The following is a 16,489-nucleotide window of genomic DNA, read 5'->3' on the forward strand; positions in this document are numbered from 1 at the left end:
TGTAATTACCTAATTAGTTTTCCTATACTGATATTAAACTTTACTTTTAAAATTAATAGTTTTATATTATAATTTTCAAATGCTTTTACTTGAGGGCAAAATTCTGCCAGTATTCACCAGTAATGGGTACCAGAACTTATTCTTTAAGGCAGTACTGGACTTACTTGAGCTGTTTTTTTTATTATTTATTCTAGACTTAAATTTTCTTTTATTTTCAGAAGCAGGTCTACTTCACCCAGCTGAGTACCCTACTTTGTTTTTGGAAATTTCACGCCTGTTTTCACTGACGTTAAATGACATATGTAATTCATCCCATTTAGTAGCAATTATTGTTATCACCATTTAGTAATTAAAATATATTTAGCATATGGAAAATGTACTACTACCTAGGCTAGGCTAGGTTTAATGTTTAAAGATCTTATTTGTAGATTATTTAATCTAACATAATACAGTAAACTAGTTAAATCTTTAAAAAAAAGGCTTACATTTAAGATCATGGTTTCCTTACATGCTTATATTTAAGCTACCTTCAGTATTTTGATCACATGGTATTAGACATTATAAGTACCACAGTGACTCTTCTGTCCTAATTGGACGAGGAAAAAACAAAACATACTCTAACTGTAAGTGCAACTTTATGTGTGAGTTAGGAAATAAACTAATTCTTTAGTATAACAGTTTTAAAGGTTGTTCTTACCTTAAAAAGGGATCTTGAACCTATCAGATATTTAAAGATATAGTGTAACTTTATCAACATATCAACTTAACAGTCTACAAGGCTGCATTGTTCTTTCTTCAATAGTTGGTATCTAAGTTAACTTTACTGTATTTTGAAACATTTAAAATTAAGATAAGTACATTAAACTAACATTTAATAGCTTAATGAGTAGCCATGCAACAACTTGTGTTTAGATTTGGCTATTCTGATTAAGTTAAAGAGATTTGTTCATTAGTGTAAATGTCATTGGCCTTATGTAAATAAAAATAGATAACTTTTAATTAAGAACTTCTTTTTTATTATTTTATTTTCAGACATCATCTACATAAACCAGTAAAATTAAAACACAAAGCAAGTGTAAAATAGTAAAAATAATAAAGCACAATGTACATTGTACATACAAGACCCTTTAGTGTAACAGTTATTAATTAGTTCATTTAGTGATCTGATATGAAATTATTATTTACTTTTCATAACAAGAGAGTAAAAAGTTATAATTTTAATGGTGATATTATGAAAAGTTTGGTTGCAAAACAAAGAGTTCTATGTTGTGTGTGTGTGGTTGAATTGTTGTGGTACTATTGACATCAGGTGTTCTGACTACCCTATCTTTACTAATGCAGGCACTACTCAAATACACAATACTAGAATGGGCCCACCCCATGTGCTTGCATGAAAAACTGAAAAAGAATCTCAAGACACAAGGCATTTCTTTTAAGTAATCACATAATCAAATACTTCCTTTGGTCTTGTATCAGTCACTTTAATTTCAGTTTTTAGTGTTTTCTTCCTTTCAGTGTGTTATACAACAATACATGAAATATTTCAGAAAGTAACTTTTGTAAAAGCTATATAGTTTAAATGCATATCATAGTTTATAATTTTTATAACTTATCATCTGAAATTTGCAGGTCCAATTTTTCTGACAAGAATTTATATAAATCCATGACTTCAAAGTTTTACTTTAAAAAAAAGTATTATTTCCATTATAACAGCAGATATACAATGAGGGATGGGTGCCACACTCATCTGCCCCTCTATAAACCATTTGCCAGCACAAATTAAATTTTCTGTGAATTTTGTCAGCAAAATTTGTATCCCTCTTTTTTTTCTGGTAATTTCATAATAAAAATGAATATTTTCTTGTTGCTATGAATTTTAGACAAACCACAGAAGTAAAAAGAAAATTTGGTGAATATCTAGCAAAAGATGATGAAATTTGTAATTGGATCATGTGACTCACCCTAATGTACTGATGGTTCTGATAGTTTTAGCACTTTATCTTCATCTACATCTTTTCTATTTAAGAATACCACGAAATATTGAAGTGTTAATTGTGGTATCAAACTGCTAGTAGAATACCTACTGCATGGAATGATGTCACTATAGAAGAAATGGTTTCAACTTCTACAAAGTGTCCATGGTTAAGACATTAAATAAATGGACAAGATCTAATTATGTGGCAAGTTAATTCATTGGCATTGGTATGTTGGCCAAAAAGATGCAGTATGAAGAAATAACACTCCTACAATTCTGTTATCCAGTGTGAAATTGTCCATTTAGATTCTTCAGTTTTACCATTTTTGTAAAAAACCTTGGCCGTGTTTTATTTGATTGTTGGTGTTTGAAAAAACAAAGGAGGCAATGCCCAATACATCCATGTTCACATATGGATGTACTTTAACCAATTCAGCTGATGTTGTTGAATTGACCAATAAAAAGGCTGATGTAGTTAAGAAAGAATTTAGACCAGTCGTGTCTTTGACAAATGATGCTGCTAATGCCATACCCATACATATTCTATATGATACTAAGGTGACTCAATCCTTGTTGGAAGGTACATTGCCTTTGGATTCAAGTTCTGCTACTGGTTAGTTTCTTATTGTTCATGGTATTGAGGGTGGTTTTGTTAATTTTCCTCTTTGTAGCATACTTACATCAGATCCAGTTTTGAAACAAATTGCAGTTGGAGTAAGTCGTATTCTGCCAATTAAGGTTGTATCATTATTGTTGGGAAATAATTTGGCTGGGAGAAATGGTGTTGCCAAACCCAAAATGGTTAGCAATCTGATCACTATTTCATCTAAGGATGATGTTGATGATGAGTGGAATTCCAATATGTTTCCCTTGTGTGCTGTGCCTCCAGTGCAGGCTAAGAAATAAAGTGAGAAACAAATGGTAGACATGTGTTCAGAGGATGTTATAGATTTGTTTTGGACATTTTTTTAATCTGACATGGACCATGTGGACAATTGTACTACTGAGGATTCATCAGTGAGTGACATTAATGGATGCGAGATTTGGTTCACCTGGTGAATTTCTGTTTGCTAAAAGTAAACTGACCATTAAACATAAAAAGGATCTGCAGATCTCACTTTTTTAAATATGTACTCCCAAAAGTTCAACTGGAAAATGTTCCAAATGGGATATTTTTTCAAAAATTAGGGAAGACATTTCTCAATTTAAAAAAATTTGTCATATGTAATTGGTTGGGAAACTTAACCAGAAAATCCCTGTTGCTTCTTTGAAACATATCCCAGCTTTTGAAGAACCTTTAAGTCATGTGATTGTGGATTGTGTTGGACTTTTACATAAAATTTGATCAGTCATGGAACCAACATTTGTTGATTATCATGTGCACATCCATTTGATTCCCTAAAATTATCCCATTAAGAAGTATTTCAGCCCAAAATATTTCTAAGACTTTAATTAATCTTTTTACTTTTGTTGATTTACCCAAAGAAATTCAGTTTGATCAGAGATCGAATTTCACGTTGGTTGTTTCAATAAATTGTTTATCAGCACATTGCTAAACAGATCAAATCTGGTGTGTACCATCCACAATCACAAAGTGCTCTAGAGAGATTCCATTCTACTTTGAAAAATATGATGTGGACTTACTGTCTCAACAATGAGAAGGATTGGGATGAAAAAGTTAATTTATTATTTTTTGCTGTTAATTAGTCAGTTCAAGAGTTGCTAGGGTTTAGCCCATTTGAGTTGGCATTTGGCTATTCAGGGTGTAGCCCTTTAAAGTTGCTGAAGGAACAATGGATAGAGGATGACCCAAAACAAATGCACCTGTTGAATTATGTTTAAGTTTAGGTCCATACTTTTATATACTTGTGAATTGGCTTGGGAAAATTTGAAGTCATCCAAAACTAAAATGAAAAATATTTATGATTGCAAGACTGATGAGTGTAAGTCCTGTCCTGGTGATATGGTTTTACTATTGTTACTTACTATACGGCATCCACGTAAAGCTAGATGTCACGGTCCCTGTGAGGTTGTTCAGAAAGTTAATGATACAGACTGTATTGTAAAAACACTTTATCATGAAGAGGCTATCCAGCTGTGTAATGTCAATATATTAAAACCCTATCACATTCGAGATTCATTTGAATATATTTTAGCCATTGAGTATTCTTCTGATACTGAAGACAGTCACTTTGACTCATACACCACTATGTGTGAAAATACTGAAAATGAATGCAGCATCAAACTAAGTAATTCTGACATACAAGACAAAGTTGATGCTGCTGTGAATTATCCAACTCATGCTAACAATAAAAGTTTGATGAGATTTATGGGAATGACTGGTTATAACAGGAAGTTTTTTAAAGATTTTGCTGACATAACTGTATCATTAAAAAAAACTATTACAGAAAAATCAAGAGTTCAGTTGGTCTGAAACATGTTAATCTGCTTTTGAAAAGGTAAAATCTTTATTGTGGACTTATCTTGTGTTAGTGACACCTGACTTTGATAAGTCTTTTACACTAGCTGTTGATACCAGTGATGGTGGTGCTATTTTATTACAATCAGATGACAGAGGTAATGAAAGACAAAAAAAGAAAACTGTTAAATTGGAGTTTACCATTACAAGAGTATGATTTGAAGATAATCCACTTCAAAGAGGCTGATAACATTTGTGCTGATGCACTTTCACATGCCATGTTATTTTATGATCATGAGGTTATTTGTATTCATCGTGTTGTATACTATCATGATTATTGAAGTTGTATAATTCTTTAATAAGGTATTATATTTAATGTATTGTTGCCAATGTACCTGTGTAACATCACAGATGAAAATTGTCTGCCAATTTTTAATTCTCTAAGGAGAGAGGTATGATGGATTTATTATTATTATATATATTTTTATATCAGTGTTTCTTTGAGTTCAATTTAAATTTAGAAATGTACATAACTTATACTGTTATATTTGTATTGTAAAATTCCTGGCTATTTACTAAAATTGTAGAAGATTCTCGAAGATAAGAATCAACAATATATATGTTTATGTAAACACTACATTGTTTACACCTATATTGTTACCTAAATTGAAGTTTTGAGAAATTCTCCTCATGCCTATAAATATAAACAATGTGATGCACCAAATGACAGTACATATTACTGGTATGCTATAGTTAGTATACTATAAACTTTGGCAGCTATAATTGTGATTAACACTTAGTAATCACAAATTTCAGATATTTCACCAGGAATTTTTAAAAATTTTAAACATTACAAACCATTTAACTTCAGTGGATTCACATTGGCCATTAGTAGTTTTACAAAAAAACTACTAACCTCAGTGATGTAAAACTCGATGTGTGATTAGCAAATACTGAAGAATAGAGAACTAGCTAGCTTTCTGTTCAATAAATTCTGCCTACATCAACTTGAAATTAACTTGCTCACTGTGAACATTCAATAAAACATCAAGGAAGTTCCAAATTAAAAAGAAAACTCAGTTTTGTTTGTAAGTTAGTAAATCATTATTTGTAATAACCATTAATATAAATTTTATTACTGTTTGTATGTTAAAATATATTTCTATCAAAAAGAAGCTGTGTGTATCAATCTTATTGGCAAGTATCATAAATTAGATGCATGTTTACATTTATTTAACTTCTACATTTAAATTACCATTTAACTCAGTTTCAGGCTATTTCAAATTGTAATATATAACATAGCCCCTTTAGAAACTTGTGATGGATATCCTCAAGATATGTGGAGGCCAATACAAGTTATGCTTTACTGTGCAAAAGGCACAGATTATTAACATAAGTAGTCAAGTTCTTGATGGCACCCCTTCTCTGAGCCTTGAACTTAACTTGATGGAGGGCTAAATTTTCTACTGGGTTGTACCTTTGGCATAACTCAGCAGTGATTGCTATACACTCTAATAGTTGCACCAAACTCAAGTGCTCAACAGAGTTGGGAAATTTGTTGTAGAGACCAGCTGTTCCAAGCAGTTACTTGCTTGAAGCATTTTAGGAAACAGTCCATATCTTCTTTTGCTGCATTCTTGAATCCTGGGGGAATAATGTGTTTTACTTCATTCATGAGGTCCCAGTGCTGTGGCCAAAGTTTCCCCTAACATTCTCAGCAAAGACCTGTCAGAGATGTCCTAGATGTTGCAGTTACAGCATCATACAAATCCTATGAGACTTGACTCTTGGAGTATTAGCTGATCTCTGGTATAGAACAACAGGCAGAATGCCAAGGTGCACAAAGTAGCTCATTCACTGGCTCTACTTAACTTCAGGCTTACCTGTGATCCATGGTCAATATAGCTGAATATTACTTGCAATTCAAAGAGGCTCAACATCTATCACATGGTTCACCATTTGGTGCTTGTTATCTCATCTACCAGTAAAACAATTCATGTTGTGAACATTCTCTTACCAATATTACCCTCAGTTCTTCTTGACAATTCTCAAATGGCATTGACCAGAAGATGTGTCAGGTATGATACAGGTCTGACAACTCACACCACAATTTTTCAAAATATCATTGCAATGAGGTCAATTTGGAGAGGAACTCGATCAACTGTCAGCATCTCCCCTTTAAGAGCCACTGGTTTCAATGAGAAAGAAGTCAGAGACTTTCACAATACTGGCAACAAGACTGTTCAGAAAAGGACTTCTTTAACAACTATTTACTTTCAGTAACAGATTTTTTTCCTTTTGGTCATAAGCCATAGTACTCGTGAAGTATATCTTTTTTTTCTTCTTCAAGAAAATACTTCTTAAAATTAATGCAAAAGAGTTAGACACAGGGTAATGGATATGTCCACAAAAGACTGAATATTCCACAATAAGATATATTGTAATTACAGCACTAAAATTTTCTCCTTCGTATGTATTCTGTGATATTTAGGTGTTTAGCCCAACTCATATTCAACAGTTGAAGTTCACCTTTCGTTTTCTATATTTTCCCAATTTAAGATGAGTATACTGCTACTACATCTTCAGTTGCAAACATGGTAGGAAAGAACGGAACGCAAATTTCTTTCTGTAGTATCCTGAGGAAAAACAATCCCCCTCCAAACAATGAATAAGATTGGTCCACATAATAACAGGGAATTTTAATAAAATATTTACTGTGAACGTAATTCTGAATTCTGAGAAATGGAGTAAGTGCAGAAAAAATGAAAAGATTGTACAAAAACACAAGGAACAAGCTTTATTCAAACACGAACACAGCGAATATGTATGTATGTAATACGTAGACAGTCGTCTTTCACTGGAGAGCTAAATTCAAAGCTTTTCCTCTTTCAAAGTTTGTTTAAGACTAAAAAAACATCATATTACGTTAAAGGTAAGGTTAAACATAACCCGAACAACTTGGCTACCCATAGAAACATAATGTGACTCAGAACATCAAGGTATCACTAGATTTTCATAAATTTCATTGTGAAGGACGCTGCCTGTTTTAACTTGCTAAGCACGTCCTTATTGTAATATGTTTAATGCGAAGACTAAACTGTTACATCAGTTGAATGGCCCAGAACAGTGAGTAGCAACAACTATTGAACTTCTTTAACAACGTATTATGTAGAAACCACAGGCGTAAATAAAAATATTTGAAAAGTTCTTATACTATAACACAAAATAGGAAATATGTGCAAGTCTACATATTACGTTAATCGAGTTCTAGGTTTTACATTAGAAGTAACGTTATTTTCAAACTAAGAATACTACGATTTATACGCTACGTCAGCAGTGCTTCGTACGTTATGGTTACATTACAACTGAATTATGTTCCAAAGGATCTATACAAACTACAAAATAAATATAGACTAACAAAAATTATCATGACAAGAATAAAAGTCCCGTTAGAAGACGTGCACGTTTATCTCACAATCGTGAATGATATTAATTAAGCATAATTGTTTGTTTTGGATTAAGCACAAAACTACACGATAGGCTATTTGTAACCTTCCCACCACGGTCATGAAAAACAGGTCTCTTGCTTGTGAGTCTGCAGACATACCGCTGTTACAATGGGGTATATTAAGCATAATAGTTAAGAGTAACTCTGCCGTAGTGCAAACTGTTTCTCTAGTGGTGTGTGTAAAAGATTGGAAGTGCTACTTACCACGGCATGAAACTGTCCAGGCAAGACCGGCTGAAGTGGTACTTGCTGCAAAAGAGCGTTTTTCAGGGCAAGGTGGTTTCGGCCAGTAATAAGCAGCTGATCCTTGAGGTGCTGCGGTGGGTGGAAGTATTTACAGGGGGGTTTCTCTCGGTTACATCGGCCCTGAAAGTAACATTATTCTTCTCATTAAACCTTTTAAAACTAACCATAGATACTGTAAATTAAAAATAACAACAAATATAAACTTTAGTATCGTCGGATTATGAATCATAGTAAACGTTTACCCATTTATCACTAATAAAAACAAAGATTTACGTTGTCTACGGCCTTACAACGGTAAATATTACAGGATTCGATCCTTGCGGTGGACAGAGAAGGTAGTTCGATTTGGCTTTGCTCTAAGATAATAAAAATGTAATATTATGAATTGTGTGTATGAGAAAGATTTCTTCAATTTTTCACCAGGAGTAAATTAAAAAGATAGTCTAACGTAGAGGCCTAATGAATTGTTTGTTTAATTGCCATATAATATTACTCGACCACAAGCGAGCTGTCGGCGTGGAAGAATTTAACACTTTCATACACAAAACAGTATTTATTTCAGTTTTGTATAAAACAAAAAAGAAAAGAAAATCTTATTAGTTCCAGTTAATATCAAATAATATGTAGACAATTTTTTTCAGTTAAAAGTACGAAAATACTGTCGCGAAGGCAGAACGACATGCATGCTTGCAGCGTTGCATTTTGTCAGTCCTTAAGGTCTCAATTCCCATTTAGCGAGTATTTAATATATTGAAAGCGTATTTATTCTCATGATCTCACACCATCGTAAGAAGACTTGTCATTTTCACAAAAATAAATAAATAAATCTGTTTATAACTGATAACGATTGAATCTGTTTTAAAATATATATATTTAAAATATTTTTGTTCGCTCCACAGCTATATGAAATGGTTAAGAGAAACTAATATAATTAATTACCTCCTTTTAGAAAGATTATCTCATCTTCCGCTGAGAATGTAAAGCTGGTAGAAACACTGTGTAAATAATTTAATCCAGCAGGGGACAAAATTGAATAACTATGAAAAATGTTTGTCAAAAATTAAAAATTTCTAAGAAAAAAAATGTCTTATTTACTTTAATATCTTTATAAACGAAACAAATGTTCAGCATATGACCCCTCCCTACCTTCAAACCTAAACATTTTAGCCATCAGCGCCTATATAATTCGAAGTGTATATCGTAGAACAATACTGGAAAATTTGAGCAGGGTTCCAAGTAAAACGTAAAGTGTATCTGCTCAGACGTGCGAAAAAGCACAACTTCCTGAGGAAGAGAGAAAGCCTGTTAACGAGTCAATAAGATGTAATTGATTAGATACGAGATCTTCTTTCCTTATCTTAACAACTTCATGGTAGGTGTATATTAGTCATGAAAATTAAGGCAGCGTCGAAAGTTATGAGTTATCATGTAATTAAATTGTTCACTGTCAAAATTAATTGAGAAAAACAAAGTGTCGTGTGCCATAAGATAACAAAATGTAAGATACTGCATACCAGTTTTCAAAAATGAATTCTAGATTTAAAGTTAGTAATTTGTGTTAAGAAGTACGTACTGAAAAAGAAAAGAAACGGTGTTTATAAATTGTTAATAATATTGAAAACTTCTTTTTCGAACAACCATCATCAAATCCCTCGCCAAAAATGTCGTGTGTCAGATTATAATAGTAGTCAGTGTGTCGCATGCATTTTTAAATGCAGTTTCAGTATTCCAATTTAGATTTGAGGAAAGTGTCACTTGCAGGATTAGGGCGATGAATGTCGAAATGTCGCTCTATAACAAGGGCAGTGTCAATTCTTACCCATGTAGAACCACACTGGTAAAACGCATTCTCTATTACGTGAAGAATATAGTTCTGCATTTTAGAGAAAAAAATAAATATTGTTGAATACATAAATATAACAACTGGTTAATATTTATTTGTTTGTCAGTACTTCTAAATGATTATGAGGCGATATGTTTATACGTAACTACAATGTTCTGTTTTAGAAATAAAACTTTCTGTATCACTGTTGCAAAGGGCAGTAATAGAACATCACTATATTTCGAATAGAGAGATATTATTTTTTCTCTATATAAAACAGTTACCCAGAAGCTCGGTGTTACGGTTTACAGTGCTACTAACTGGATTTATACAACCCTGGTAGGTACAGCACAGGTAAACCATCGTAACTATACGCTTAACAATAAATATCTTAGAAAACAATATAATCGAGTGCATCGTGGTTCTAAAGTTTCTTTTCAATATTTTTGCTGGTGAACAATGTTTTTTTTCAGTTAATATTACTTGACAGTTCAGTATTCCCATTATAAGAATTTTGTAAGCCTAACACTTGTGCTGCATCTAGTCTTTATTAATTTATGTGTTTCGTGTGCTTATTGTAAGCCAAATATTACTTACACAGTTATAAATTTAATAAGCCTACTAAATGTATAAGCTAAAACACTCACATACTATTTATATATTAGTACTTAACGAAAATAGTTTCCTTAGTTTGATTAATTTTTATTAGCTTGCAACAATCTGCTGCTAAACCTTTATAATTTTGAATCATGCGATAGTTTATTTTGTTGGCATGTCTATTACCGCTTGCTTTGAAAGGTGTAATACACAGAAAGCATGCGCAATAAAACATGCATTTTAGAAATTTTATATTTGTGTAAATTCTATTTTCATTTCCATCAGCAATAGTATTCAATGGAAAAAAAATATCGATTTTACATTTATTGCTCTGAATTATATAAGCATAAACAAAAGTACTCAACCCCAGTGACGGAAAAAGTGCAAGTTAATTTAGCAAAAAATACCCATTCCCAGTGATAGAAAAGTTTAAGCTAATCTGTCAATTTAGATTATTTTACGGACTTTAAAAATATTAATGTTTCATTCTTGGTTTCACTGAGAGCCAAAGCTCTGAACTATTTATACCGCCCACCGCGAAAAAATAATTGTTGAGCATTTCACTCGTTCTTCTAGCAGCCGCTCAACAACAACATGCGGTAAATGTACATTTTTATTATTAAAGTTACGTTACATTCTGAAATATGTTTTGTTATAGCAAAGCCACATCGGGAATCAAACCCCTTATTTTAGCGTTGTAAATCCGTAGACTTACCGCTGTACTAGGGGAGCACATCCTGAAATGCGAATGACGGTGTGATTAATTCCTTAGGAGTTAGTGTAGAATATCCTGTTTGCGAAATAAAATTTAGCATTAATATTATTATTTTTGCCTGTTTTCTCCTCATTTTAAAACAGTGCGGGAAGCGTCCACCGTAAACGAGAGACAGACGAACGTTCGAACAAACACCACAGTTCGCAATTTAGTATAAGGTAATTAAATTTTAGGGAACACACTCTCGTAATACTTACACTCCAATGCGCATGTGTAGATAAAAAGCTAATAACACGGCCTCATGTTTTACTTTGATAACATTGAAGTATAACTACATACTCCAACATGTAAATTGGATTTTAGCGTCCTTGTTAATATAAAAAGTTATCCCATCAACAGTTTTATTGTAAGAATAGTACAGTAAAAGTATGTTACATTATGAAAATAAAATACAAAAACGAAACTGTTTATTGTTTACGTTAGATGTAAATATTGTACTGAGCAGGTGTACTAAAAATAATTAAAATTTGTTATATTATCATAATATGATATAACTTTAGCTACTGACTAACAAGCAGTTGCAATATTCGAAAAACGTAATTTATAAAACGGTATAATAATTGAGAACTTCATCCATTTTATTCTAGGCATAGTAAACATACTAAATTATGTATTAGTTCCTAGAAAATTTCAAATGTTAATTTAACAATAATAATTTATCCAAATCACAAATTTAAAAATATTAACCTGTAAACCACAATAACTATAATATAACAATATTTTCAAGTATGTTTGAAATAATAAGTTTAAAATGTCGGTAGCCTGATGTAATTTTTTAATCATACATACTGTTCACAAATCTTATTTATAGGATGTTAATGAAACATTATATTCAGTCCCATGAGACAAAAACAGAATGCGCGACCAAGCAGACTGCTCGTTCTCTAGGCGTCCCACAGGCGGAATCGATGTTGTTGTCATGGCTACTGATAATATCACGTTCTTTCTAGTCAGCTCTAGACTAACAAATGTCAAACAACTAAGATTTTCGAATTTTGCTTTAAAATAGAATGTTACCTATAAGTATTCTTACGAATCATGATAACTGTCCACTGCAATAAGGTGAAAAATTTCGCTGTCGGATCTGGGTAAAACTAAATGTGAAATAAGATAGACTAATGTAATACTAATATTAATAAATAAACACCTGAAAACACAGGTTTAAATGTATTATTCTAACTGTTAATATTACTGGACAGATTCTTTAGAATTATTAAGTAACAGAATAATGCAAAGTCCAGTCTACTTATCACTTAATCAGTTAATGAAAACTTTTTATTTTATTTTGTCGGATAGGCATATTAAAATTTGCATGGTTACATGAAGTAGTGGTAGGCCTAACGACATAAACAACACTAAAGCTCGAGTAGCTTTGTGCGAAATTAAAAAAAAACAAACCCTCTATTACTCTGCTTTCTCTCTCTCTCTCCTTTTTCAGGTTATACATCGTCGCTTAACAACAGAATTATCACCTGATTATTTTTAGGTCACATATGTGTTTATGCTGAATGTTTAATATTTATGTTGATTTGTTAGAAAGGTGTGTTTTTTTTTTCATAAATTTGGTGACATAACAGCAAAATAGTTTAATTCCTATGACACTGAATTGTAGCCAAAAGAAAAAGAAAATTTACCAAGTAGTATTTCAGCTAAGCTTTACCTTCTTTTTTATTTATTAGGCAGGCCCGGCATGGCCAAGTGGGTTAAAGCGTTCGCGGGTTCGAATCCCCGTCGCTACAGGAGGGCTATCTGCGCTAGCCGTCCCTAATTTAGCATTGTAAGACGAGAGGGAAGGCAGCTAGTCATCACCACCAACTCTTGGGCTACTCTTTTGCTAACGAATAGTGGGATTGATTGTCACATTATAACGCCCCCACGGCTGAAAGGGCGAGCATATTTGGTGGTCGAAATTGAAGTAAAGAACAAACACTAACTTTAAAAATTAATAATAAACTAAGTTCACAGATTAACTCATGTTTTATATAGCTCAAGTCGTTTTCTGCACTTTTATTATAATTTCAAAAGTTGAGTCACGCGCTTATCACGTTACGTTAAAATTTGCTTTAAATAAGTAAGAAAATAATATATAGTAAATATTAGAAAGAATTGTTTGTTGTTTTTTCTCCTTTTAATTTACGCAAGTTTTTACCAGTTGTACTTAGTGAAACTTTGTTTCTTTTTATGTACAATGCTTCACCAGGTTTACCGCACATAATGTGAAACACAAGACCTTATGTGAATAATACATAATAAAGAATAAATGAATACTTTTAATAGTTTCATATTATGCAACGTTTTCAATTAGACGTATCAATTTATTTTTTATTATCTTTTATTCAAGTGTTTCCTTACGTACCGCGGAACAACATTCATTCAAACAATAATGCAATTAAAAACAATAACAACATCCTAGTACTGGTAACAAAACAACAAATTTGTTTCTCTGTAATTAAATAAAAATATCAAATTTGGTCTTATAAGTTTTTTTATACACTAATATGCACTACAGAAAGAAAAACAAACATCCTACAACAGTATATTACACTATTGAAAGCAGTTTAGAAACATAAAAACTATTCTGTTCAGGGCCGTTTGTTTGGAATTATAGAACCTCTTAGATGAAAGTTTTTCACAGTGTTGGTCATTATCCATTCTTTTGATCTCAGTCTTGAGTAATACTTTTCGTCAGGATTTTTTATCTCTATCCGAGATGTTCTGTATTATCTGGTTTACGTGTTTCTTGCGACATTATTTTTAGAATAGACAGCCATAAGTCTTACAGAAATAACAGCTGAGGTTAATTTTTTCAAAGCTGAAGGTTCATCAGAGATATTTAACGTTCGTAGTATCTAAGCTGCCTTCGAATATCAATACTTACAACTCATGGCAAATAGTATACAACTAACTAAAACTTTAATTAGTATTTATAACTTATTACAAGTAATATATAAATGGTTCAAAAATATTTATTTATAATCAAACGCATTATAAACAGTACAGAACTAATCCAAAGTTACAGTAGTTACAACTGAAACCAAACAGCACGCGACTGACATAAATATAATTAGTTATCTGTCTATGACCGAAAACGAAAAGTATAAAATAAACTCAGATATCATTTGTTAACTATTCACAACTCAAGATAAATAGCTTGTAACGTATGAAACAACAGGAAAATAAGTACGGAACTGTTAGTTCCTTAAGTTCTGTACCCAAAGTAGAAACAGTTTGACAATGATTACGGCGAGCATCAAGTTACCAGACAGGAAGGAAAATATTCCAGTGAAGAATTTAAAATAAACTTAGGTAGAGATGGAAAGAAAAATGAAAGGAGTGAAGAGGTCTACGCAGACATATTCACTTCAGAATTAGCAGTCATTGAGGTAATGCCAAGGTTTATGACACGTACAACTAGGAAAGATGCTACATGAAATCTTCATGACTATAATACATAATTTTTATCTTAATCTGGTAGACAGAAGTTTACAATATATACATGTACATTGAATCTATCAAATAAAATAATTGATTGTAACTGAAGTCATGTTAATTTGGGCAAGAAAATATTCTAATAACACTCATACGTGCCTTTTATTTTGTAACCACTAATACTACACATCCATTTAACAACTTTCGCTTCAAATGATCGAACGTTTCGACCCTTCTTAAACCAAATTCTTTTAGAAACAGACACATTCTCAAAAAGCAGTCAGTATCTTTCATCTTAAAAATAAAATATGTTTTCTTAAAACCAAAATAAAGCCTTTCTTTCCAAACTAAAATATGCTGTAAAGAGACTGAGAAACATGTGACCCAACACTTTCAGAAAATTAATTGGCATACTAAGTATTCTGTGATACTGTACCAACAAAAGATTTCACATATTTTTGCAAGAAGCCTCGTCCTGGATATATATATAACTGTTTTTTCTTCAAAAGTTACTTTTTTGTGTGTAAATGTCAATATTTTTAATTATTATAAAGGATTTTCGCGTGTGAGAGTGACCAATGGTGGAGATATTTTATGGCCCTACAGAAATAACTGTAGAGCGTTGAAAATGACGAACATTACACTTCTTCACATAAAATATTTTAAATGTTCTATTGTCGTATCTGTCAACAAGTAAAATTCAGTGACATTTATTGTTAATGCCACCAAATGTTTACAATTCAGAAGAATATTCGCATAGAAATGCTACTAGCCCGGCATGGTCAGATGGGTTAAGGCGTTCGACTCGTAATTTGAGGGTCGCGAGTTCGAATCCCCATCTCACCAAACATGCTCGCACTTTCAGCCGTGGGGGTGTTATAAGTGACGGTCAATCCCATTATTCGTTGGTAATAGAGTAGCCCAAGAGTTGGCGGTGGGTGGTGATGACTAGCAGCCTTCCCTCTAGTCTTACACTGCTAAATTAGAGACGGCTAGCACAAATAGCCCTTGTGTAGCTTTGAACGAAATTAAAAGAAAGAAAAACTTTTGATAATTAAAAGTGAATATACTGTATAATGTTGTTAAGTAGAAAATCAAACATGTGAATGCAGGTAGACACTGGAATGTGAATATCGCATTTAATATGAAGATAAAGTGACGAATATTCATGTTGAAGATCTTTTAGGACTCTGCAGGAATTACTACAAAGCAATGAAAATGACGAAATTGAACTATTACATTCTACCAAAATGTTACCTTTTCATTTCGAATGTTACTAATTTTTTGCCATCTGGTGTATCTTCAATATGAAAAATTAATCTAAATTCAGGTCGCTAAAACTACTTTTATATTTTCGCTGAAATTATATATGTACAGTTTTCATGGATTCTTTCTTTCCTTCACGGAAAGTACACATTTTGTAAGAAGTAAAATTCATATATAAACTTTTGTCGTTTATTTTTTTAAAGAAAGTGAGATAAATCGTACTATCAAACAATAACTGAGACAAATTAATCAATCAATCAATCTATTTTTCCTCTATCTAGATATAAAACTCAATACTATAGAAGTAAAATTTCGTGATTTTAAAATAGTGATTACACAAATGTACATAATTTGTCCATATTCTACCATTACACATTTTGAAAACCAAAAACATAAGTATATGTAAAAGCTCGTTTTATTCATATATAAGCGGATATAAAGTGAAATTTCTG

The 16,489-nt window shown here is 32.0% G+C and overlaps 1 protein-coding gene across 5 annotated transcripts in view; it reads right to left on the reverse strand.

The window, feature by feature from the left end:
- LOC143232478 (muscleblind-like protein 1) overlaps positions 1 to 16,489 on the reverse strand; it is a 167,844-nt gene that overhangs the window by 15,974 nt on the left and 135,381 nt on the right. For all 5 annotated transcript variants that reach the window (XM_076468009.1, XM_076468006.1, XM_076468008.1 and 2 more), the window contains one exon: positions 8,107 to 8,268. In XM_076468009.1, the coding sequence (XP_076324124.1) occupies positions 8,107 to 8,268 (162 nt within the window). The remainder of the gene's footprint in view (positions 1 to 8,106; positions 8,269 to 16,489) is intronic.

The sequence above is a fragment of the Tachypleus tridentatus genome, chromosome 11 (assembly GCF_004210375.1).
Source record: "Tachypleus tridentatus isolate NWPU-2018 chromosome 11, ASM421037v1, whole genome shotgun sequence".
NCBI classification, from domain to species: domain Eukaryota; kingdom Metazoa; phylum Arthropoda; class Merostomata; order Xiphosura; family Limulidae; genus Tachypleus; species Tachypleus tridentatus.